The following is a 25,607-nucleotide window of genomic DNA, read 5'->3' as shown; positions in this document are numbered from 1 at the left end:
TAGAAAAATCAAACTGTTCAAGCCCTTTCTAGTCTCCAACTGAGTAGTTAAGTCTCCTCCTTGAATGGATGACATCTCAAGATCAAGTTCAACTTCCCCAGACATAAATAGAATGGGTAAAGAAAGAAAGAGGTATAGAGCCAGGCATAGTGGAGCACGCCTTTAATCCCAGCACTCGGGAGGCAGAGGTAGGAGTATTGCCATGAGTTCAAGGCCATCCTGAGACTACATAGTGAATTCCAGGTCAGCCTGGGCTAGAGTGAGACCCTACCTCAGAAAACCAAAAAAATAAAATAAAATAAATAAATAAAATAAATAAATAAATAAATAAAAAATAAAAGAAAGAAAGAAGTATATACTACTTAATGAAATTGGGCTTAATAATTGCTGAGTGTGAAGCTAAAAATGTGAATTGTATAATATACCAAACATATTTTTAATTAAAAGTCTAAATGCCACATTTTTTAAAAAGTGTAAAATTTAAAATCATGAGTGGTGTTACAACTCCAACGACTTTGCAACTTATTTCCATTTCTCATATAGGCCCCTATTGTGTGTATATTTTTATATAATTTAATGATTGTTGCAGTCCGGTTCGCATTGCTGGTAGAAATCACCCAACCAAGAGCAGCTTCTGGGAAAAAGAGGTTTATTTGGCTTATAGGCTCGAGGGGAGGCTCCACGATGGCAGGGGAAAACGATGGCATGAGCAGAGGGTGGACATCACCCCCTGGCCAACGTAAGGTGGAACACAGCAACAGGAGGGTGTGCCAAACACTGGCATGGGGAAACTGGCTATAAAGCCCTTAAGCCCACCCCCAACAATACACTCCCTCCAGGAGGCATTAATTCCCAAATCTCCATCAGCTGGGAACCTAGCATTCAGAATACCTAAGTTTATGGGGGACACCTGAATCAAACCACCACATTCCACCCCTGGCCCCCATAAACTGATATCCATACATGATGTAAAATACAATGCTTTCAGTCTGACTTTAAAAATTCCCATAGTTTTTATCAATTCCAATGATGTTCATATATCCCCATAGTTCAAGATCTTTTAACTGAGCCATAATACCAAAATATAACCTCAAAAAATGGCACAGAATAAATATTCACACTGCAATAGATGGCATTGGGCATAGCAAAGAAACATTCAACCAATACAAGATTTAAAACAACCAGGGCAAACATCAAACTCTGTAGCTTCAAGTCCAGCAACTCAAACCAGTGACAAATCTTCAAGTCCGATAATTCTAACCAGCAACAAGTCTCTGGCATTCCAATTCCGCCCCTCCAGCTAGGCTACTCACAGTCCTGGGAAACTTCACCGGGGCCGGCAGCTCCTCGGCAGCCATCTCATGGTCCCGGCATCTCCACTGGGTCTCCACTGCAAGCCACAGTTCATCCTCATGGCCCCATGGGGTCTCTATGCAGGCAACCAGCAAACCCGCTTCACACTACCCATGGCCATTTCCAAAACACAAGACTGTGTTGCAAACTCAATGACCCTCTTTCCAGCATTTCTTATACTCCACGATACCAGGTAGGGTGCCAATTTGTCAATCCAGGGGGGAATAAAGCAGACTTTGAAGAACAAGACACTCCTTGAGCACTCAGGCTCCTTCAAAAGAGTCGACATTCTTTCTGTTGCCCCAGCACAGGTCAGCTAGCCCAGTCTCAAAAGTTGTAATCTCTCAGTTGCAGCTGAACGGGCAGTAGTTCACCCAAAGATTTTTCTTTCTGTGCCATATCCCTCTGCTCGCATCAGTTCATTTCTACGCAAAGCAACCCTGCACAACTTCTCAGGACACGGGCACAAGAGCAAGCTTCTCACACAAACTGCTAGCCCAGTCCAGGCACAGCTCTTTCTCACCCTCATAAGCCAAACCTCACAGTCCATGGTTCTTACTGCATTCAGGTCTTGGAGCTCAGACCAGAATAGTCCTTTAAGCTGTACTTACAGCACTGCAGGGCATCTCTTAGGCCAAAGTTTCAAATCCTTCCACATTCCTCTTGAAAATCAGCTACAAAAGGCTGAAGCCACATAGTCAGGTGTCTAGCAGCAACCCCACTCCTCGGTACCACTTTACTGTTGCAGTCCGGTTCGCATTGCTGGTAGAAATCACCCAACCAAGAGCAGCTTCTGGGAAAAAGAGGTTTATTTGGCTTATAGGCTCGAGGGGAGGCTCCACGATGGCAGGGGAAAACAATGGCATGAGCAGAGGGTGGACATCACCCCCTGGCCAACGTAAGGTGGAACACAGCAACAGGAGGGTGTGCCAAACACTGGCATGGGGAAACTGGCTATAAAGCCCTTAAGCCCACCCCCAACAATACACTCCCTCCAGGAGGCATTAATTCCCAAATCTCCATCAGCTGGGAACCTAGCATTCAGAATACCTAAGTTTATGGGGGACACCTGAATCAAACCACCACAATGATGAATTTAAACTAATTGTGTTTTATTATCATTTAGTAGACAACCTATCTATCATATCTCTTATAGTCTCTCCTATATTCATCATTTTAATCATTCAAAAGTAGTCTGTCATTAAAGCAGTTATATCATTTTCCATTCTCACGAGCAAAGTATTAGAGTGCAATTCCTCATTTTCTCGCCAACTCTTATAATTTTGCTTTAAAAAAATTGCATTTGGATAAGAGTGTGATTGCATACTTACTATGCACAATGCACTGGATTCTAGCCTCAATACAAAAAATCAAAAGTCATCCTATTGTGTAGTATCTGGGGCATCTCCTTATGGTTTTGCACTGTATTTCACTAATGAGTAAAATTGCTCAGCATATTTTCATGTGTTTGTTTTCATCTTACATATTCTTGAAGAGATATACATTCAGATCATGTGTCAATTTTTCAGTTGGATGATTTGTCTTTTGTTGTTGATTATGAGTTCTTTCTATATTCTGGATACTCAACTCTTACTAAATAGAAATGGAATGTTTGTAAAAAAAGAAAAAGTCTGGGCTGACATGATTGCTTAGTGGTTAAGGCAAGTGTTTGCAAAACCTAAGGACCTGGGTTTGATTTTCTAGTACTCACATAAGCATATGCCCAAGGTGGCACATGCATCTGGAGTTTGTTTGCAGTGGCTACAGGCCCTGGCCCACCCATTCTCTCTCTCTTTCTCTCTCTCTCTCTCTCTCTCTGTATGTGTGTGTGTGTGTATCTGCCTCTTTTTCACTCCCTCTCAAATAAGTTAAGAAATAAATTTTAAAAAACAAAAGTTTGTCATGTATTTCTACTAAAATGTAGGCTTTTCTAGTTACTACAGTTTTTAGTTAATTTTAGTGTTTTTATTTGTATTTTATTTATTTATTTGAGAGAGTGAGAAATAGGCATGTGGGGAGAGAGGAAGAGAGAAAGAGATAACGGGAGAGAATGGGCATGCTATGGCCTCCAGCTGTACAAACAAACTCCAGATGTATGTGCCTCTTTGTGCATCTGGGTCATGGGGAATTGAACCTATGTCCTTTGGCTTTGCAAGCAAGTGACTTTACTGCTAAGCCATCTTTCCAGCCCTAGTGGCTTTTTTAAAAAAATTTTTCACATGTAGTTTTTTTTTTTCTCTTCTTTTAAATAATGCGTTTCAAATCGATTTCCTATGCTAGATATCCACTTGCCAAAAGTATTGTTTCAACCTAGACGGCTACCAACAGCATGTAAAGGCATAAAAAAAATTTATTTTTGTTGTTTTCAGAGGGAGATAATTGGTGCACCAGGGCCTCCAGCCACTGTAATCAAACTCCAGATGGGTGTGCCACCTTGTATGCATGTGCTACCTTGGGCACTTGCATCACCTTGTACATCTGGTCTACGTGGGACCTAGAGAATCAAACATGGATTCTTAGGTTTCACAAGTAAGCACTAAGCCATCTCTCCAGCCCTAAAATTAAATTTCTGATTTATCCATAGACTTCATAAGAGTAAGACAAATCACAGAATAAGAAAAGATATTGGTCATGCATATGAATAGTAAAAAACAACCTAATGAAAAATACAGAAAGGTTTCCTCTTGGGGAAAGATGGCAAGGGTGAATCTGGATTGACTCTGGGGTGGCTACATCTTTCTCAGCAGGACCTTGCTACTTTAGACATTATCAAGTTGATGCCTCTTTAACATGGAGTTGTCATCAAAAAAGTCACAATTCATACAGATACAATTGATCTGTAAGTCATGGCTAATCCTCTGTTATAAAAGCCATATCTGGAGTTCACAAGATCAAGTTTCAAAGACAAGCTAGAAAGAAATATTATGATGAATCTTGGGTATGCTAATACTAACATTTATAAACTCAGAATGACCCAAGTTGTCTTCAGCCAGAATGCTGCAAGTCATGTGGAAGTGGTACACCTAATGAATTTCCTACAGACATTCCAGGAACCAAAGGGAACTTCAAATGAGTCAGACATGTTTCTTATATTGACTGTCTGGGTCATGATAGTTTGATGGCCACTGTGCTGGTTAAACAATGATGGATGCAGCTCTCCTGTTGATAGCTAGTAATGAATCTTTTTAATTTTTTTATTATTGACAACTTCCATAATTTTAGATAATAAACCATGATACTTCCCTCCCCCCTGAACACTTTCCCCTCACAACTCCACTCTCCATCATATCCCCTCCCTCTCTCAGTCAGTCTCTCTTTTATGTTGATGTCATCATCTTGTCCTCCTAATATACTGGTCTTGTGTGAGTAGTGCCAGGCATTATAAGGTCATGGATATCCAGGCCATTTTGTGTCTGAAAGAGTGTATTGTAAGGGGTCATATCCTTCCTATGGCTCTTACATTCTTCATGCCACCTCTTCCACAATGGATCCCAAGCCTTGGAAGGTGTGGCTAGTAAGGAATTTTGCCCTCAGCCTTACACTTGTAGAAACCTGGATACAACAAAAATCACAAAACTGGCTGGAGGAATGGACTGGGGAGATGGCTCAGTTGGTAAGGGGCTGGCTGCAGAAGCATTAGGACCTGAGTCCAGATCTCTGGCACCCACATAAAAGCTGGACATATTAGAAGATGCCTGTAATCCCAGCACTGGGGAGGCAGAGACAGTTGGATCCCCAGAGCAAGCTGGCTAGCTCATCTAGGCAAATTGATGAGTTCCGGGTTCAGTGAGAGACTCTGTCTCAATAAATATGTGATGGAGAGCAGTAGAGGAAGACACCTGTAAACCCCTGGCCTCCACATGCATGTGTACACATGCAACCCCCCCACATACTCACACCCCACACATGCATAAAAGAAATTATGAAACTGAAGCATGGTTTAATATTATTGAACAAAATTGATTGGGTAAAAGAAAGTCAAGCTACAGAAAAAATGAACAGATTCTTGCAATGACTGTTCACACCATTATCCCAATTTACTCAGTATTGAGATTGTCTGTGAATACATAGTAAAGAAAAATAAAAGTAACCCCAAAAGACTTTATTTCAGAACCTCAAATAATTGTTATTAGGTCATTTGATATTAATGAACCTGGCTGTGAGGTTTATAACCTTAAGGAAGGTGTGGCTGGTGGTAGTATTCTAAAAGAAGTATTAAAGTGGGCCAAGACAGAGAAGTGAGACCAAGTGTTGCTTTAAAGATTATGAAGGAGGGCTGGAGAGATGGCTTAGCAGTTAAGCGCTTGCCTGTGAAGCCTAATTAGACCCCAATTTGAAGCTTGATTCTCCAGGACCCAGGTTAGGCAGATGCACAAGGGGGCACACACATCTGGAGTTCATTTGCAGTGGCTGGAATCCCTGGCGCGCCCATTCTCTCTCTCTTTCTCTTGGCCTCTTTCTCTTTCTGTCTGTCACTTTCAAATAAACAAACAAACAAACAAAAAACTCTTTTAAAAAGGTTATAAAGGAGCCAGGTGTGGTGGCTCATGCCTTTAATCTCAGCACTCAGGAGGCAGAAGTAGGAGGATCATGGTGAGCTCAAGGTCACCCTGAGATTACATAGTGAATTCCAGGTCAGCCTGGGCTACAGTGAGACCCTATCTCGAAAAACAAAACAAATAAAAAAAAATTAATGAAGGAAAAATTCATGTGAAAGCCAATCTTTTCCAAAATTATATCACAGTTGGATGGAGCTTAACACCCTAGGAGCATATTTTTCAGAGCAAGACTAGGAAATTACTTTCCTAGTTCATTACCTTAGGAGATGCTTATAAGGTTAGTCTCATTTTGATCATGAGCATTTAACCTCTAATGCTAACATAGGGTTTAGCAATAAATATAAAAACTGTTAGTGTTGGATTGTATTTATATGAAAGCAGGAGTTGAGCATTAACCAAGTAATGTCTAATCTATAAATCAATTATGGTTCAGGTTTAAAATAATACTTTGCTACAACCATCCCTGAGTATAGCACAGATGCCATTGAACCTATCTGAAAACAAATTCCCCTTAGTCATGATTCATCTTTGCATAGCTTCAGATTGAAGGACTGTTGTATCAGTGAAAACTGGAAAACACAAATTTTCCTTGAAGACCAGCTCCCTGATGTGGCCCCATATTTTATATTGTTTTATCTGTGAAGTTTTAGATGAAAGAAAACTAATAGAGTCAAATAAAAGGAAACCTTAGAATGTGAATGCTAGCCAGGAGTGGTGGCACAGCCCTTACTTCTAGCATTGAGGAGGTTGAGGTAGTAGGATTGCCATGAGCTTGAGGTCAGCCAGGGTCTACAGAGTGAGTTCCAAGTCAGTCTGAGACCTTTCCTCAAAAAAAAAAAAAAAAAAAAGGGCTGGAGAGATGGCTTAGCGGTTAAGTGCTTGCCTGTGAAGCCTAAGGACCCCAGTTCAAGGCTCGGTTCCCCAGGTCCCACGTTAGCCAGATGCACAAGGGGGCACACGCGTCTGGAATTCGTTTGCAGAGGCTGGAAGCCCTGGCGCGTCCATTCTCTCTCTCTCCCTCTACCTGTCTTTCTCTCTGTGTCTGTCGCTCTCAAATAAATAAATAAATAATTAAAAATATATTTAAAAAAAAAAAGAGGAGGGGCCCGTGAAAATGAACCCTTTAACAAAGGTGAAGTTGATCAACCAGCTGAATGAGCAAGAGGTTCAACTCGGGGTGGCGGATAAGGTGTCTTGGCACTCGGAATACAAGGACAGCGCCTGGATCTTTCTGGGAGGGCTCCCTTATGAACTGACTGAAGGGGACATCATCTGTGTGTTCTCACAATATGGAGAGGTTGTTAACATCAATCTTGTGCGAGACAAGAAGACTGGGAAATCCAAAGGATTTTGTTTCCTGTGCTATGAAGACCAAAGGAGCACAATTCTGGCCGTTGACAATTTGAATGGAATCAAGATCAAGGGAAGAACTATCCGTGTGGATCATGTGTCTAACTATCGAGTGCCTCAAGAATCCGAAGAAGTAGATGATATAACTAGAGAGCTCCATGAGAAGGGTTGTGGGGCTAACACTCCTCCACCGAGTTCATCCGAAGAGTCTGAAGAGTCCAAACCCACCAAAAAGCACAAAAAAGACAAAAAGGAAAAAAAGAAAAGAAAGAAAGACCAAGAGAAGACTGACCATGAGGTACAGGCAGAGCAAGCACCCTCCTTTGTGTCTCCCAGAAGCAAGATGATAAAGGACAAAAATGAGCCTGGCCCCAAGAAGCACAGCAGCAAGATCTCAGAGAGAGTTGAGAAGTCTGAATTCAGAGAGGGGCGGAAGCACTGCCCAGATTCTCCTGAAGTTAGGAATTCCGGCCATGGTCGAGTAGAGGACCCCAAGAGGGAATCAAAACATGAGAAACCCAAACATGAGCACAAGTCTTCAAGTAGGAGGGAGTCTAAAGAAGACAAGAACAAGGAGAGAGAGAAAGGGCAAAGCACAAGCACACATTCTAGCAGGCACAGCCGGCATTCTGAAGGGCGAAATCACAGAAGTAGAAGTAGAGGCCTAGATAAATCCCACAGGCATAAAAAGCACCGATGCTCCTGGGAACGGGAGTCCTTCCATTCCAGGGACCATAGGCGACACTGAAGTCTGTTTCACTTGCCCAGTTGATATGAAAACACACTTTGTTGTTTATTCACTTCTGTTGTTAATGTTTTTGTACATAAAATTTCTGGAGCTGAATTCTTTGCATTGTAGAATTATTGAGACAACTCTAGTTTGAGCAGCCAGATACCTTGAGTATTTTAGCATGTTACATTGCCCCTGGGAATATGCTTGGTACTGACCAGAGTCTGTATCCTAAATTTTGGTTTAAAGAAATGGTCCATAAGTCTGGTGTGGTGGCACATGCCTTTAATCCCAGCACTCGGGAGGCAGAGGTAGGAGAATCTCCATGAGTTGGAGGCTACCCTGACACTACATAGTGACTTCCAGGTTAACCTGAACTAGAGTGAGACCCTCCCTCAAAAAAAAACAAACAAACAAAAAAAAAAGATATGGTCCATAAACCCAATTTGAGATGAAGTTGCCAGGAAAGGTGTTTAGAATCTAGCATTGTGGGACCTTTCCAGAAGGCAATTTAACTATAGAGAAGCAGTGCTCCCTAGTTTCAGATAGCTTCACATGGATGCAGTAGGATTCTTAGGATCAGCCTGTTTCCTATTCAAACTCTTTGAAAACTTTTGTTTTTAAGTTTAGAGAGACTATTAGATTAAGAGAAGGTAAGAGGAAAGATTAAGCTTTGCTGGCAGGTACCTTAACTGTTGAGCCATCTCTCTAGCCTCCCATGGATATTATTTTTAAGAATCTTCCTTCCCCCAAAACATTACAGGCCATTGCTGAGGCCCTTGGTTTCCCACCAGGAATAGATGGTAAGACCCTATGGCTGAAGACTCCACATACTTTGGCTGCAAGGCCACTGAAAAATCTTGCTAGAACTGAGCTGATAACCTCCTCCATGTAGACCAGCTGACAGCAAGCTGGAAGAAGCCATTCTGCATGCAGTTCAATGGGAGAGAGAGAAATCACCAGTGAAGATACTCAACAGTGGACACTGCAAGCCTTTTATTTGGCCAGCTAGGCCAAATGAGCCAACGGGTGCAATAGTGGTACATCTATCATGGTGGAAACCAACTGCCCTCGAATTGGACTGGAGGCCCGCTCCATGGGAGGGAATACATCCCTGATACTAAAAACCTTTGGACTGGAGGCCTGCTCCATGGGAGGGAAGATATCCCTGATACTAAAAACCTAAACGGTTAGCCATGAGCCCTAGGGGTGTAACATCTGTTGCTGTCTGGCTAAATGTATATACTATGCTCATCAAACTGCCCAGTAAGCACTTCTCTCAATGTTCATATCTATATATTAATGCTACTCTTACTTTTGGTAGAGAATCTTCTCTTTTCAGATGGCAGTGACCTTGGGATGACTCAGAAGGCATCATGGTGCTGGGAAGAAGTAACAGGAGTACTCAGCACTGCAATATCTCTATCACACCTTCCATGGCTCAGGGTCTGTTGTGGAAGAGGTGGTGGAAAGAATGTAAGAGCCAAAGGAAGGGTAGGACTCCTTACAACGTGCTCCTCCAGACACAAAATGGCCTGAATATCCATGACTTTACAGTGTCTGACACTACCTACACAAGACCATCATAATAGGAGGAAAAGATGATGACATCAAAATAAAAAGAGAGACTGATTGAGAGGAGGAGGGAATATGATGGAGAGTGGAGTTTCAAAGGGGAAAGGGGGGGAGGGCATTACCATGGGATATTGTTTATGATCATGGAAGTTGTTAATAAAAAATAAATAATAAAAAATACAAGACTTCTATCAGGAATAAAAAAGAGAGAGAGAGAGAGAGAACCCCCCCCACACACACACACCTCAAGAGGATGAATGTTAGTTCCCTTAGACAAACCTTTCTCCATACTCTCTTCCTGAACAGGAACATAGGAAACCAGAGTCAAAAGTACTTACCCTTCCCTGTTGCCCTGTGACCTTAATTCATTAATTTATGCCTGAAATATGTCTTTCTTCACTGGCAAATATTATGCCAAGTGATTCTAGATGGCTAACAAACACCCTTCCAGTATTTTGTTTCTGATTTCTGTTTTATTTTAGTGGAGCTGGGGATAAAGCCCAGGGCTTCTTGGAAATCATTCTTGAACCAGCACCACCACATATCTCCTTCAGCCCTGTTTTTCCTTAACCAATACGGTTATGGCACAGATCTTAATAGGAATCTCTGGGGCTTACAGGAAGTAAAAGAGGGGGCTGAGGAGATTGCTCAGTGGTTCAAGTCACTTGCTTGCAAAGTCTACCAGCCCAGGTTCAATTCCCCAGTACCAATATAAAGCCAGATGTACAAAGTGGCATATACATTTAGAGTTAGGCCCAGTTATCTCCACTCTCATTCTCTCATTTTCTTTCTTCACACAAATAAATAAATAGTTTAAAAAGAAGTAAGAGATGTTCAAAATCAAAGACTTTTAAACCTGTTCTACACATGCTTACACTTTTCCTTGCTATCCCTTTCATTCTTTTATTTATTTGTGCTCTTGCTTCATAAGAGATTCTGTTAGAAAAATTATTTCCAAAATGGGCATGGTGGTGCATGCCTTTAATCCCAGCACTTGGGAGACAGAGGTAGGAGGATTGCCCCTGCGACTACATAGTGAATTCCTGGTCAGCCTGGGCTAGAGTGAGACCCGACCTCAAAAAAAAAAAGAAAGAAAGAAAGAAGGAAGGAAGAAAGGAAGGAAGGAAGGAAGGAAGGAAGGAAGGAAGGAAGGAAGGAAGGAAGGAAGGAAGGAAAGAAAGAAAGGAAAGAAAATGTGGCTGGCACGAGAATTGTTGTAGAAGCTTCAAGCAAAGATATCACACAGATAGTCTGATCTAGTTGGCCAGGCTAGAGCCCAAGCACTGATAATTTGTTAAATTCTGCTTAGTTGAGGAGTGGGCATATTAAATGATAGTATCTCCTTAGTTTTGGCAGTCTGCTAATTTTGCTTAGTTTGCTTTCCTTAAATTTGCATTGATGTAGGATTATATGCTATATTTACTACATTGTGCTCTTTGGGTCTTAAAGGTGCTTTGTGTAAGTTTAGCAGCTGTGACTGTGGGTCACTATTTAATTTAAATTTATTAGTTTTATTTAATTTAATTTTATTAATTTTAAGGAAAATTACTGATGTTATATACTTGATTGACTCTGAAGGGGCATGTTGCATAGCATGAAGATTACATTTATGGAAAACAAGATTCTAAATTTAAAAAACAGTGGGAAAGGCTCTGACAGGAGCTTCACAAAATAGGTAAGAATAATAAAAATTCTGTTTGTTATTCTAGAATATAGAATACAGTAGAACAATTGAATAGAAATGATGTCTATGCTGTATCACAGTGAACAATGCATTTTATTATCACCTGTCATGCTACTGGCCATTCTCCTTTACTTATAAACTATATCAATTGACAAAAAAAAAAAAAAAAAAAAAAGAGCCAGGCATGGCATGCACCTTTAATCAGGAGGCAGAAGTAGGAGGATCGCCATGAGTTTGAGGCTACCCTGAGCCTACATAATGAATTCTAGGTCAGCCTTAGCTAGAGTAAGACCCTACCTCAAAAAAAAAAAAAAAAATCTAACAAATAAACCAATGAGTGTATTGAGCTTACCTATAAAGCATGGGTGAGGGTTTACTCACAGGAACATGGATAAGTCAAAGACATTTGCATCACCTGAAAGCCTACGTAGGCATGGGTGACAATTTACCAAAGTTTTGCCCTTAAACTCTTTACACAACTTGCAGGCAGCTCAGCTAGTCAGAGTTTCTTCTTCCCCAGCAATTGGTATTGCTTATGTAATAACCTTGGGCAAAGGTCTTATAAATTTTAGTAGCATCCTGAGACTTACAAGTTGTTCACTTCTTAACTCTTACAAGTTTTATGTACTTCCTTCCAGGATGGATGTTTGCATTTGGAGGATACTGCTATACAACCCTTCATCCCTTCCCTTGGTTCTCCTTTCACTCCCTCTTCTGTAATGGTCCTTGAGCCTTGGAGATGGTGATAGAGATCCTGGTTATTTTCATCCCTCTGTGGCTGCATAGTGGGCCATTATGCTATACAACAGTTATTTCATCTCAGGAGCTTGACCAGTTATTAGTGCAGTATATCTCCCATGAAAAAAAGAGAAGTTTTGGGACTGGAAAGATGGCTAAGTGGTTAAGGCACTTGCCTGCAAAGCCCAATGACTGGAGTTTGATTTCCCAGCACCCACATAAAGCCAGATGCACAAAGTGGTGCATGCATCTCAAATCCATTTGCAGTGGCTGGGCATTCTGGCATACTCATTATCACTGTCTCTCTTTTATTTCTCTCTGCTTGCATATAAATAAATAAAATTTAAAAAAAAAGAAAAAGCAGTTTCCTTTAATGATCAATTGGATCTGGCAGCAACAGTGATCTATGGGCATAAGTATAAATGTTTAGAAGGCAGTTTGACAGGCAAATCATACCCATTTAACAAACATTAACAGTGGCCTCCCCACTGGGGTCTTTGATTTCCCCAATCGCAGTCTTTTGCCCTGGCTTATCGTAGCAAATATGAGTTCTTCTCTATGGAGCAGACCTTAAATCCAATCAGAGAACAGTTGGTTGTGCTATAACAGTCATGCCACTATTGCACCAGCACATCTTGCCTGGCATATTTAGACTGTAGTAGTCAGGGTTCCTAGCCAAGAAGGACTTTTAGTGACAAGTTTTCTCCAGTACCCCACATGGCCTCTTCTGGCATTTTGAAAGCCCATCAGCAGGCAAGGAGCTTCCAGCTAGTACCAGCTTGCTTCCTCCATGTCCTACAGCCAAGGGATGTGGTGTATTCAACAATAGAGACTTACCATTTGTACTTACATATAACCAACAGCAGTGGAAATAGTCTTTATAGTCTGTGGGTCTCCTTGGTCAACAACTCAAAGGGAGATAGTATGCCCCTGGCACTGGGATTTTAATCCAATAATCTTATGGGCTCACTGGAGGTGGAAGAGGAGTAAGATAATGCACTTGTCTGCTGTGGTGTTGCTCAAACTAGCTCCCTAAGTCTGACAGGTTCTCAGCCAGCACTGTGGCTACAGTATGGGTGGTTGCCTCTCTGTCATACACACCTGGCTGCTGAGAGAGCTAGGGGAATAATTGCTACTCTAACATGTCTTTTTTTGAGAGAGATATGTATAGTTTATCTTGGGGGAATAAATGTTTACCCCTGAGTCAAATTTACTCTTTTTAAAAAAAAAATTATTGGTTATATTTGCAATGACAGAGAGAGAGAGAGAGAGAGAGAGAGAGCGCGATATGGACAGACAAATGGCAAGTTGGCCTCCTGCCACTGCAAACAAACTCCAGACACATGTGCTACATTGTGTGTCTGGCATCATGTGGGTACTGGGAAATTGAAACTAGGCCATCAGATTTTGCAAGCAAGCACATTTCGCCACTGAGACATCTTGCCAGCCCAAACTTCTTCTTTTTTTATTTGAAATTATCACTTATGCTGTGAGTGAACTGTTTAGGCTACAAAGCTTACTAGAGGCTCATTAGCACAACATTTGGCTTCCTGTCATTTTTTTATTCAAAAATTCTGTTTGATACAAATCTTGCCACATTTGCCTTTGAATGAACAGCACAGACCCTCTGTGTGCTTTGTCTTTTTATAATATATCCTTTTTTATTGTTTTAGTACTTTGTGAACCTAATTTATATGCCAGACCAAATTTGCATGGTAATCTAAGTCATTCAGATCTGTCAAGGCCTCTCCCACCTCATAAATACCATGATCCACCAAGGGCTCAGAAAAGTCAATAAAGCTCCAGACCAGTACTGAGGTTCTTGCTGATTCAACTTCTTTCTTTTTAAAAATATTTTACTTTTATATGTTTATTTATTTGACAGAGAAAGAAGGAGAGCGAGCAAGAGAGAGAGAGAGGGAGGGAGAGAGGGAGAGAGAAGGTGCGCCAGGGCCTCCAGGCACTGCAAACAAACTCCAGACACATGTGCCCCCTTGTGCATCTGGCTAACATGGGTCCTGGGGAATCGAACCTGGGTCCTTTGTCTTTGTAGGCAAACGCCTTAACCGCTAAGCCATCCCTCCAGCCCTCAACTTCTTTCTTAAGTCTCTGGTGAGCACAGATCTATCTGGCCTGGTGAAGTGGGTATCAAACACTGCTGACTCATGCCCAGTTCCTTTAGTAATGCTTGACCTTCTGTATTGTCTTCCAGTCCCTGAAATTCATGAATTATTTCACCCATGATAACCAAAGGTCCCTATGATTTATATGAGGCAGTCCATCAAGGACTGATTCTCCTCATGTTGCCTTAGGTTGCACAGCCTTCGTCTCAAGGACAGATGGGTGGTTAACACTAGTTACTCCACTTCCACAGGCCTCAGACTGCCGCCATGCTCCAAGGCCTCACAAGCCAGATCATGGGTAGTTCTTTCACTTTTTACTTAAAAGTCATTCCCTCAGGAAGTTCAGAGGCAGAATATTCCCTGACTATCACGGTTTCCTACACCTTCCATTATTAAGGCCCTATCTGCATGCTGCATCATGAATTTTCCTTGCTGCGTTAAAGGTTGGACTTGAGGGGCTTCTGCTATCACCTCTGCTTTATTTTCTCCTTCTAGTATTTGACTCCTCCCATGAGTTCTGAGTTTTTGGATCCTAGAAAAAGCTCTTAACACCAACCTAATTTGTACTGTGTTGTTTTTTTTTTTTTTTCATTTTCCCAACCATAAGAAAAAGTAAGTAAGCATGTCTGTTTTACCATCTCTTTTATGCAATTTGCCCACCAAACCAGAGGTTAACTGCAAGGTTCTAGCCAGATGACCCCTGTAAGGAAAGTGTAAAAGAAAAAGCAAAAGGGAACACCGGAATTGATCTCTACAGATCAAGAAAGATCTCTGCAGATTGTTTATTAAGAGAAACAGCGAGGGGCAGCAACCTTCCAGCAGGATGAAGGCTGAAGCACCGAGCCAGGCTGAAGGGTTTAAGCTTATAAGGAAGATCCTAAGAAAAACAGACTATACCAGGTACATCAGATAAAGAACTTGCAGCTGTTTGTGTCCTTGCTCAGAATAAGCTTTTTCAAGGTTTTCTGAGTTAAGGGAAGTTTACCAATCAGGGGAGTTGTCAGGCCTGTCAGGGCTGAATGCCTCAACAGCCTCTTTATGACCTTCTAGTCTTTCTTAGGGATGATTATTAACTCTTTCGTTCCCTCTAGTTTTCAGGGAAAGCTATTAACCCTTAACCCCCTCTCACTGTAATTCCTCCCTTACAAAAGTTAAGTTCTTGCTGAGAAGCCATTTTAACTTTAGCTGCACATCTTATTACACATAGCAATGGCCATGAAACCACCATGACAGTTTGCCATCAATCATGTCCCATTAACAACTTAACAAACATTGATTTATCCCAGATAAGGCACTAATGATAGATCAAAATGACAATTCCACCAAACTTTGAAAAGCAATGAGGTTATTTGGCTTATCTATGGAGAACATGTGCCTGGAGGATATCTGTACTTGAAAGACTCCAACTCATGAAAGTTGTATCCTTAGGGCTCCTCAGCCCAAGAGATTCATTTCCTCTAGAAACTGAAATATATATATATATATATATATATATATATATATATATATATATATATATATATATGTATGTATGTATGTATATAAACTTGGGAAAGGGCCTTGTGACTCTTATAAGTTTCAGAAGCTCCTTGAGACCAGTGAGTTGTTTAGTCTTCCCCCTTGTTTTATTTACTTCCTGAGTCTTAATGGACCTCCATAGAAGATGTAATGTTTTAATTTGGAGGAAATTGCTATATAACAGAGGCCGGTTTAATTTGTTTAATGTGATTATCCCGATTGCATTCACTTTCCTGCAAATGACATAATATAGTTCTTTATGGTTGAAAAAATTCATACACAACACACACATATGTATATATACCTTATTTTTTTATCCATTCCTCTCTTGTTGGACACATACATTAGTCTCATAACTTAGCTATTGTGAAAAGTGCTGCAATAAACATTGATGTGTAAATATCTCTTTTTCTTTGGCTTGGAGTCTTTTTTTTAATATATCCAGTAGTAATAAAACTAGTTCATACTCAGTACTGATCTCTATAGTGACTGCATTAGTTTACATTCCCACCAGCAGCATATAAGAGTTCCTTTTGCCCACATCCTTGCCAACATTTGTTTGTTTTTTAATATTTTATTTTTATTTATTTTTTTGATAGAGAAAGAGGGGGAGAGAGAGAGAATAGGCATGCCAGGGCATCCAGCCACTGCAAATGAACTCCAGACGCATGCACCCCCTTGTGCATCTGGCTAACGTGGGTCCTGCCAAATCAAACCTGAGTCCTTTGGTTTTGCAGGCAAATGCTTTAACTGTGGTAAAGTCTACACAGGACCAATATCTAAGGTATGACCAGTACACACACCCCCACCCACAGTCCTTGGCATTCTTTGGCATGTGCCTATAGGCTACAAAGCCCAAGTCATCTCCTATGCATCCATAATTGTAATTTGGTAAGGGATCCATACTGTGACACTTCTGAGCTATGGTAGGGAGGATTATCATGTTGTCAGATCCTCCTGAGAAATGCCACCTGAAAGAAATAAGACAGAGGCCCTGAAGGGGGCAGTTAGTCTTGTTGATCAGTGCCAGTCTGCCTCCCAGACCAGCTTGTGAATTCGAAGCATTAGCAGCGGGGCTGAATGGAGGTCATTCAGCCAGTTGAGGTTAAGGAACAGCACGGATGTCCACAGTTGGATTAAATTCATGAGAGTTATCTCCCAGTCACTTGGACAAGGTCAGCTTCAGGAGCTAATCCAGGTGTAATTCAGTTCTTCACTCTCGGTTCACATGCATGGCAACCTTGGTGTGGGTGTGGTGTATCCATGGGCTTGACATCTGCAACTTTAAGAGCTGAGGGAGTGGTTCATATAACTTGATTTGGCCCCTCCCACCTTGGGTCCACGCTCCCCAGGGACCTTGATCCAGACCCAATCTCCTGGATTCCAGGGGTGAAGGGTACATTGAGCTATGGAGGGAGGGACAGATTTAAGTGTCTGGTTATCCTCTTTGCAATGTTGACCAAGTCGGTTAGAAACAGCTGGAGGTGGGTTTGTCTGTACTCCTGGATGTCTTCAGAGTTCTTTGGGAGCAGCAGGGTAGGACATTCAAACAGGATTTCAAAAGGAGAAAACCTGCATTTGAGGGGCGTGCAGCACACTATGAACAACACAAGCAGCAATATTTCTGGCCAAGTCAGGCTTGTCTCCTGGCAATGTTTAGCCATGGCAGTTTTTAGAGTTCTGTGCATTCTTTCATCTCTGCCTGAGGACTGGAGATGGTACCATGTGTGCAGATCTCAAGTTAGTCCTACCATTTTTGACATCTGCTGGACAATTCTGCTGACAAAAGCAGGACCATTATCTGATTTGTTGCTCATCAAGACCCCTAAGTGTGGAATGATTTATGTAGCTAGAGCACAGGATACCTCCTGAACTCTTTTTGTATGAGTGGGAAGGCTTCTTCCCAGCCTGAGAAAGTACAGACTATGACCAGCAAGGATCTGTAGCCCTTAGTAGGCTGGGCATCCATAAAATCCACTTCCAAATGTTTAAACAGATAGGATCCCCACTTCTGAGGCAGCAGCAGGGCTTCGGGGTCCTTGTTTGGGATTGTGCTATGCACATTGCAGACGTGCTCTGCAAGCTTATTTAGCTAATGTTGCCAGTCTTGGGACTACCATGTACCTCTTAGATATTGGTCCTGTGTAGTAAGGCCTGCAGTGCTATTTTCCCCAGGTGGGTCACCTCAAGGCCCTGCTTGACCAAGACAGGTGCCACCTGTTCTGAGATTATGTGATCAGCACCCCACCCCCCCCCAACCCCCGTCGAGTTTTTGGTTGCTCTTCCCTTCGATGCTTCCTCCTCCTCAGGGCAGTATTTGGGCTGCCTGGGGAGGACTGGGATGGCAAAGCACATTTTTTTTTTGGTCCCAAATGAGGAGGGCTATGGCTCACTTCCTCAAGTAAGACTGCCTGCTTGGCTTTCTGGTCTGCAAGCTGGTTTCCGTGCCTCACTTATCTTGGTTTCAAGTGTGAGCATGGCAGTGAACTGCTGCTATGGCCTTGGGGGCCCAGACTGCTTCCAGAAGTTGGAGGATCTGGTTGCTGTTTTCAATTTCTTTTTCCTCTGAGGTTTATAGTCCCCTCTCCTTATAAATGGCCCAGTAAATATGTAGCATGGGAAAAGCATACCTGGAGTCAGTGTAGATCATAGCTCACTTCTCTGGTGAAAGCGTGCAACTCAGCCTTTTGGGTTGACCAATCATTGTAAGTCTCCCCTCCTTCAAGATCTCATTGGAAATTACTACTGAATACCTGATGCAGTATTCCTCCCTGTTGTAAACTTTGGCTCCCATCAGTGAAGAGTTCTAAATCCAAGTTAGGGCATGGTTCATCTGTCATATCAGGCCTGGAAGAGAAAATTTCTTCCATCACTTCTTTGCAGGAATAGAGACGTTCCTCCTACTCTTCTGGTGGATACATCACTAGGTTCAGGGTTCAAACTGCCTCGATCTGCATTTCCTCCCAGCAAAGCCTAACATCAGGCCACTCACTCTCCAGTCATCCAACAGCTAGCTGTTCTATTGAGTAGGAAAGTGATGTGGTGGGGAACTCTGACTGTAATAGTCTGTCCCAGAGTCAGTTATCTGCTTAGCAGTACAGTGCCAATGCCTGGAGGCAGGGTGGACATCCTGATGCCACAGGGTCCAGCCATACGGACAAATATGCCACCGCCTATTCCATGGTCCCATTTTCTGGGTCAATACCCCTAGCCCGACTCTCTTCATATAGATACAGGATGAAAGGCCAGGTGACGTCTGGAAGGGCTAACGTGGGTGATTTACTCAGTCTTTCTTTAAGTTGGTTTAAAGCTGTGTCTTTTTGTGTCCATTTTATGGGGTCCATTGCAGATCTGTGGAGGGTGAGTTGGTTCTCATGGTAGAGAATTCTGGAATCCAAAACCAGAAGAACCCAGCTGCCCCCAGAAATTCCAAGAGTTGCTTTTTAGTTTGGGGGTAGGGATACTGGGTTATCACCTGTTTTTGTCCCTCTTCCAATTTCCTATTTCCCCTAGCTGAGATGATATCCTAAGTAAGTGACCTCCTCCTGGCAGTTTTGGTTTTTTTTTTTTTTTTTTTTTTTTTGAGACTCTGTATCCTGTCTCCTGTAGAAACAGTTCATCAGTGCCCTTTTCTCTGGAGGGGGCGGCCAGCAACAGGTCATCTATATATTGCATTATAGTGCACCCTGCTGATGGGCAGTTTTTTAGGTCTTTTGCCAGTGCTTCCACAAAGATGGCAGGAGAAGTTGTGAACCCCTGGGATAGCCATATCCATGTCAGCTGGCTTTTTGTCCCCATTTCTGGATCTTCCCACTCAATGGCAAACAAGGGTTGACTTGCTTCTGCTATCTGCAAGCAGAGGAAGGCATCCGTTAAGTGGGCAAGTGAAAATTGCCGCTGTGGGAGGTGTAAAGCTCAGCAAGGTGTATGTTTGGGGACCACAGGTGTAGGGTCTCAGTGGCATCATTGATTCAGTGGAAATACTGAATGGGCCAATTGTCATTGGTCCTCAGATTCTTTACTGGGAGCAGTGAGTGTTCAGTGGAGATTGAATCTCTCACAGAATTTCTCCTTCTTTGAACCTCTTTATGTGGGGGGGATATCCCAAACTGGGCTTCTAGGGAGATTGGGTATTTCCTCTGTCTTATGGAGGTGGCCCCAGGCTTGAGGGTCACCACTGCAGGTGGATGGCCTTTAGCAAGACCTGTCTCCTTATGTGTGCCCCACACCTCGGCATAGCACTTCAAGTACCAGCTAAGTTGCTACAAATTTTGAATATTTCCCACCAGGGCCTCAGAGTGCAGTCACTACTCTTCTTTGAGGTGGACTTCCATAGTCAGCACTGGCAGGGCACCAGAGTTGGTGGTGAAGCCCAAGTCCATCATTACTGTAGCTTAGATAGCAAATCTTTTCCTAAAAGGGGGCCCAAAGCTTCAGGCACATACAGGAACTGGTGACAGACTTAGTGGCCAGCTACTGAGCAATCTCTTGGCTCACAAAATTGGTACTTTGGTCGTCCTTGTAGCCCAAATAATTGTAATAGAATCCTTGATGAGCTGATTGGTGAGAGCTGTCACCATACTAATGGCCATATCAGTATCTAAAATAAAGTCCACAGCTTGTCCCCCTGCACCCCCCACCAAGGTTTATTTTGACTGTGGGCTCTTGGGGACCGATTGTGATTGAGCCCAGTCACTCTCAGTCAGATTCTGTCTCCTGTCCTGGGTCTTCAACTTTGGGTGGGTGGGCGTGCTTGGAAACTGTAATCTTGTTGTGTTCTTTATCTTTTCCCTTCTTAGAGCATTCATTCTTCCAAAGGCTCCTTTCCTTACAACATGCACATGGGTCTCTCTCTAACATTTCTCTTATTGGCAGGTGATGGCTTTGGTTTCCAGTGGCCCTCTCATCTCTAAGGGCTACTGCCATAACTTTGGCCTTTTTCTTCCAGGATTTTTCTTTTCCTTTGTGTGCTGTTTCTCTCAATAAACCACCACCTTGGCTGCAATATTGATTAGTTGATAGATATTCTTTCTAGTGAAGCCTTCTAGCTTCTGTAATTTTCAGTGCACATCACTCCTCTGCCCAGATGCCCTGGCCTAGGGCCCAGCAGTCCTCCTCCCAGCCTCCTGGTAAGACCCCGGAATCGCAGTGGGGAATGTACTTGTCATCCCAGGGGCCATAGTGGACTTCAGAACCCAGGAGCAGTGGCTCCTTTTGCCCAACAAGGGGTCTGGCAGTGTGATCTCATTGGAGCCTCCAGGAAATGTTGTGGAATTTCCTGACAGAATGAGACTCAGAGCCATTTGGACAGAGGAGAGGAAGATTCATTAACACTAGGGAAATGACACCCAGATCTCTCTGTAATGGCATCAGCCCCAGGCTTAAGCAAGCAAAGCTTGTTATATCTTTCTTATACAAGTAAGCAAGGTTACAGAAGCATACATGGCATGAGCAAACAGCTACATAGTTTAACTTTCTTTTACTTCTTGTTCCAGTTAGCCCAAAACTATCAGTAACTCACAGCATGGGCAGGCAACTTATTTCTATTCCCTGGTTTCTCCCTGTGGCTAACTTGTGGGCAAGAAATTTATCTCTCTGTTCCCTGGTTGCTCCCTATGGGTGGCTCAAGGACAACTAGGAACTTATTTCCGTTCTCTGTGGGTAATTTCTGGCCGGTTTGGGGCAGTGGGAGCTCTGTAACCCAGTACAAGTTTCTTTATATTGCTATTTTCTGCTAGACACCTAGTTTAATGCAGGTACTGGGGAACTGAACCCAGGTCATAAGGATTTGCAGACAAGTGACTTAATCACTGGGCCATCTCTGCAGCACTATATTCTACATCTTAATACTGTAAAATGCATAGTTAGCAAAGTTTTCTTCCATTTTGTAGACTGTCTCTTCATTTGATTAACCATTTCCTTTGTATTGTGTAGCTGATTCCTCTATTGAACTATTCCTCTTGAAGACAAGGAAGGAGGCTCTGGGTATTCAAGAAGTCAAGCCTGGGAGACCTGAAACCTAAATGGTCACATGACCACTTCTCAAGGATATAGGGATGATTAAAAGCAGACTTTGATCAATATTAGAAATTGAAACATACCATTCTGAGGGGAGGAGGGTAAGGAAGTTCAAGAGCTTCAGAAAGTAAACAAGAATGGGAAAAATTTGCAAGTTCCCGCCCAGAGGCTCCTGTCCTGAGGTTATGTAAAAGGAAAACAACTGCTTGGAAATGAGATTCCAGTTGAGCTGCCTGCAAGTCACATAATATGCTCCAAACTGTCTGATTAGCCAAGCTGTCTGCAGGGTGTGTAGTGTGCTCCTGGGATGCAGCTTCTGAGTTGTCACCTATGCTGGAATGGGCCTTTTGGTGATGTAGCTCATTTTGAGTGCACACAGCTGTGGAAAGATCCTAATTCAGGATGGGATAAGACTTTTGGATGGCATAGCTGCGTTAGGGTTTCCATGCTCTGTAGGTAATCTCTCACTCTGAGGTGGAGGGAAGAGCAACACTGGGGTCATCAGACATGGGGAGCTCCACCTAGGCAGCTGTTAGGAGGCTGTCATCCAGGATGGGATGAGACTTCTCATGGTGTGGCTGCTTTGAGTCTGTTGCTCCTATAAGCAACTCCTCACCCTGCTCTGTAAGTAACCCCAATATGCTCATTGATTCTGTGGTAGAAAAAAAAACTAAAAGTGGAACTGATTCAATGAGTTGCTCTAAGAGTTCATTGCTGAGGAGCTAAGCTTATCTTTGTCAGCAGATGGAAAAATCCCAAAGAGGAAACTGTCCAGAAAGGACCCTGGGGAACAATAAGAAAGAAAGACAGTTTAAGCTAAAACAAAACAAAATGAAGTTCATTGTTAGGGTGGCTTGATTACAGATATGCCTGATAGGCAAATTGTTATGTTTTGTTTGTTCACTTACCCCTCCCCTTGGCTATGAAAACTATAAAATGAAAATGAAATCTCAGCTGTTGGTATTGTTTCCTGAGCAACTGAAGTCCTATTCAGAAAGTCCTTGCTATGTCTACATCTTAAAGTGTTCTCTCTACTTTCTCCAAACAGATTTAGAGTTTCAGGTCTTACATTAAAGTCTTTGATCCATTTGGAGTTGGTTTTTGTACAGGGTGACAGATACGGATCTAGTTTCATTCTTCAACATGTGGATTTTTTTTCAAAGTATCATTTGTTCAAGAGGCTGTCTGTTCTCCAGTGTGTACTTCTGGTATATTTGTCATAAGTCATGTGGCTGGAGCTATATGGGTTTTTATGTGAGTTCTCTGTGCCATTCCATTGATTTTTTTTTTAATTACTTATTTGCAAGGTATGGTGATTTGATTAAGGTGTCCCCCATAAACTTAGGTATTCTGAATGCTAGGTTCCCACCTGATAGAGATTTGGGAATTAACACCTCCTGGAGGCAGTGTATTGTTGGGGGCATGCTTATGGGTATTATAGCCAGTTTCCCCTTGCCAGTGTTTGGCACACTCTCCTGTTGCTGTTGTCCACCTGATGTTGGCAAGGAGATGATGTCCACCCTCTGCTTATGCCATTGTTTCTCCCTGCCATCATGGAGCTTCCCCTTAAGTCTGTAAACCTAAATAAATCTCCCCCCCCACACACACACAAGCTGCTCTTGTGTCAGGTGATTTATGCCAACAATCCTAACCTGACTGCAACACAAAGGGAGAGCACCTGGCTCTATGTGATTCCTGGGAATCAAACCAAGGTTGTTAGGCATTGACTGTAAGTTCCTTAACCACTGAGCCATCAATACAGCCCCTATTCCATTGATATGTTTTGTGCCAGTATCATGCTGTTTTTATTACTATGACTAATTGAACTTGAAATCAGATATGACACTTCTAGCATTATTCTTTGTGCTATTTTTTTTATAAGAAGGCTACTGATTTTTTATGTTAATTTAGTATCCTGCCACTTTGCTGAAAGTATTTTTCAGCCCTAGGAGGTTTTTGGTGTTAATAGGGTCTCTTATTATAGAATCATGTTATCTACAAATAAGGATAGTTTGACTTCTTCCTTCCTTTCCAATTCTCTTTTATTTCTGTCTGTTGTCTTATCACTCTAGCCAACACTGCAAGTACTATTTTAAATAGCAATGGGAAGAGTGGACACCCTCGTCTTGTTCCAGATCTTAGTTGAACTGCTTCAAGTTATGTTGGTTATAAATTTGTTATATATAGCATTTATTATGCTGAGATATGATCCCTCCATCCCTAGTTTCTCCAGTTTTTATCATGAAGGGATGCTGGATTATGTCCAAGGCCTTTTTGACATCAATTGAGATGATCATATGATTTCTGTCCTTGAATCCATTTATCTGATGTACTACATTTATTGATGTGTGTTGCACCATCCCTGCATTGCATCTCTGGAATAAGGCCTACTTTATCAAGGTGGATGATCTTTTTGATATGTTATTGAATCCATTTTGCAGGTATTTTATTGAGAATTTTTGTATTTATGTTCTTCAGGGATATTGATCTATATTTTCCTTTTTGGTTATATCTCTATCTGATTTTACTATTAGTGTAAAGCTTGCTTTATCAAAGGAGTTTTGGATCATTTTCTCTTTTTCTGTTTTATGGAATAGGTTCAGAAGTAGTAGTTTCAGTTCTATAAAGGTTTGATAGAATTTTGCAATGAACCTGTTTGGACCTGGAAATTTTTTTTATTAAGAAATGTTAAATTCCTGCCTTAATTTCATTGCTTGCTATAGATCTGTTTAAATTATTTATTTCATATTAGTTTAACTTTGGTAGGTTATATACACTGAGAAATTTATCCATTTCTTGTCTTTCCTATTTGGTGGAATATAGGGTTTAAAATGTCTTGCATGATTCACTCAATTTCATTGATTGTAATGTCTTCTTTTTCATCTCTCATCTTGTTGAGTAGGGTATTCTCTTTCTTTTGCTCAATTTGGGCAAGGATTTGTTAATCTTTACTTTCTCAAAAAAGCTAACTCTGTTTTATCCATTAAGTATTTCTCCACTGTTATTGATATTTCATTGATTTCTGCCCTGATCTTTTGAGATCAGATGACATCATGAGTGTATGACCATAGTCTCTGCCCTTATTTTGATTTTTCTTTTACATCTTATACTTTTGGATTTGGTTCTTATTTTTCCAAGGTTTCCAGATGCATCATTAAGTATTTATTTAAGGTCTCTCTGCTTTTGTTATGAAAGCAATTAGATATATAAACTTCCCTCTTGGCACTGCCTTCATTGTGTTTCATAGGTTTGGGTATGATGTACATTCATTTTCATTTCATTTCATTCTAGAAATTTTTTATTTCTTATTTCTTCAATGACCCATTTATTGTTCAATATTGGTTGTTCAATCTCTAGGAGTTTGTGATTTTTTTTAGTTTGTCTTGTTAATTTCTAGTTTTATTGCACTGTGGTCAGATAAAATACAAAGAGTTATTTCAGCTTTCTTAAACTTTTTAAGCTGAATTTTGTGTACTGATATTTTAGAGATAGTCCCATGGACTACTGAGAATATGTATGCTGTAGTATTCAGATGGAAGGTTTTATAAATGTCTGTTAGGTACATTTGCTCTATGATGTCATCAAACTCCCTTGTAGTTCTGTATTTATTTTCTGTGTAAATGATATGCTTATTTGTGACAGTGGGGCATGGAAATTACTGACTATTGTGCTGGGATTTACTTCTGACTTTATATTTAGTAGGTTTTGTTTTATAAAATTAGCTGCACTTGTGTTTGGTGTGTAGATATTTCGAATTATAATAATGTCTTAGTGAATTGTTCTCTTGATCAGTATGAAGTGACCTTCTTTAGCTCTTATGACTAACAGTGAAAGTCTGTTTTGTCAGATATTAGAAGATCCACATATGCTTATTTCCTAGTCCCATTTGCTTGCAATATCTTTTTTCCTCCTTTTACCCTAAGGTAGTTTTTGTCTGTGACTGTACGGTAAGTTTCTTG

General features: G+C 41.6%; 1 protein-coding gene and 1 pseudogene across 1 annotated transcript; both read left to right on the top strand.

Moving 5' to 3' along the window:
- Nucleotides 1-488: 488 nt before the first annotated feature.
- LOC101597645 lies at nucleotides 489-6,603 on the top strand (annotated as a pseudogene).
- Nucleotides 6,604-7,026: 423 nt separating this feature from the next.
- Nucleotides 7,027-8,106, top strand: LOC105944080 (RNA-binding motif protein, X-linked 2-like). Its single transcript, XM_045151897.1, has one exon. The coding sequence runs from the start codon at nucleotides 7,027-7,029 to the stop codon at nucleotides 8,008-8,010; it is 984 nt and encodes a 327-aa protein (XP_045007832.1). The 3' UTR covers nucleotides 8,011-8,106.
- Nucleotides 8,107-25,607: the final 17,501 nt, after the last annotated feature.

The sequence above is a fragment of the Jaculus jaculus genome, chromosome 6, assembly GCF_020740685.1.
Source record: "Jaculus jaculus isolate mJacJac1 chromosome 6, mJacJac1.mat.Y.cur, whole genome shotgun sequence".
Taxonomy (NCBI): Eukaryota; Metazoa; Chordata; class Mammalia; order Rodentia; family Dipodidae; genus Jaculus; species Jaculus jaculus.
Note: the sequence above shows the minus strand (reverse complement) of the source record. Positions and strands in the feature narration are given on the sequence as shown.

What these genes read in the sequence shown, in the direction of transcription:
- LOC105944080 (XM_045151897.1), top strand. Translation starts at nt 7,027, where the DNA reads ATGAACCCTTTAACAAAGGTGAAGTTGATCAACCAGCTGAATGAGCAA.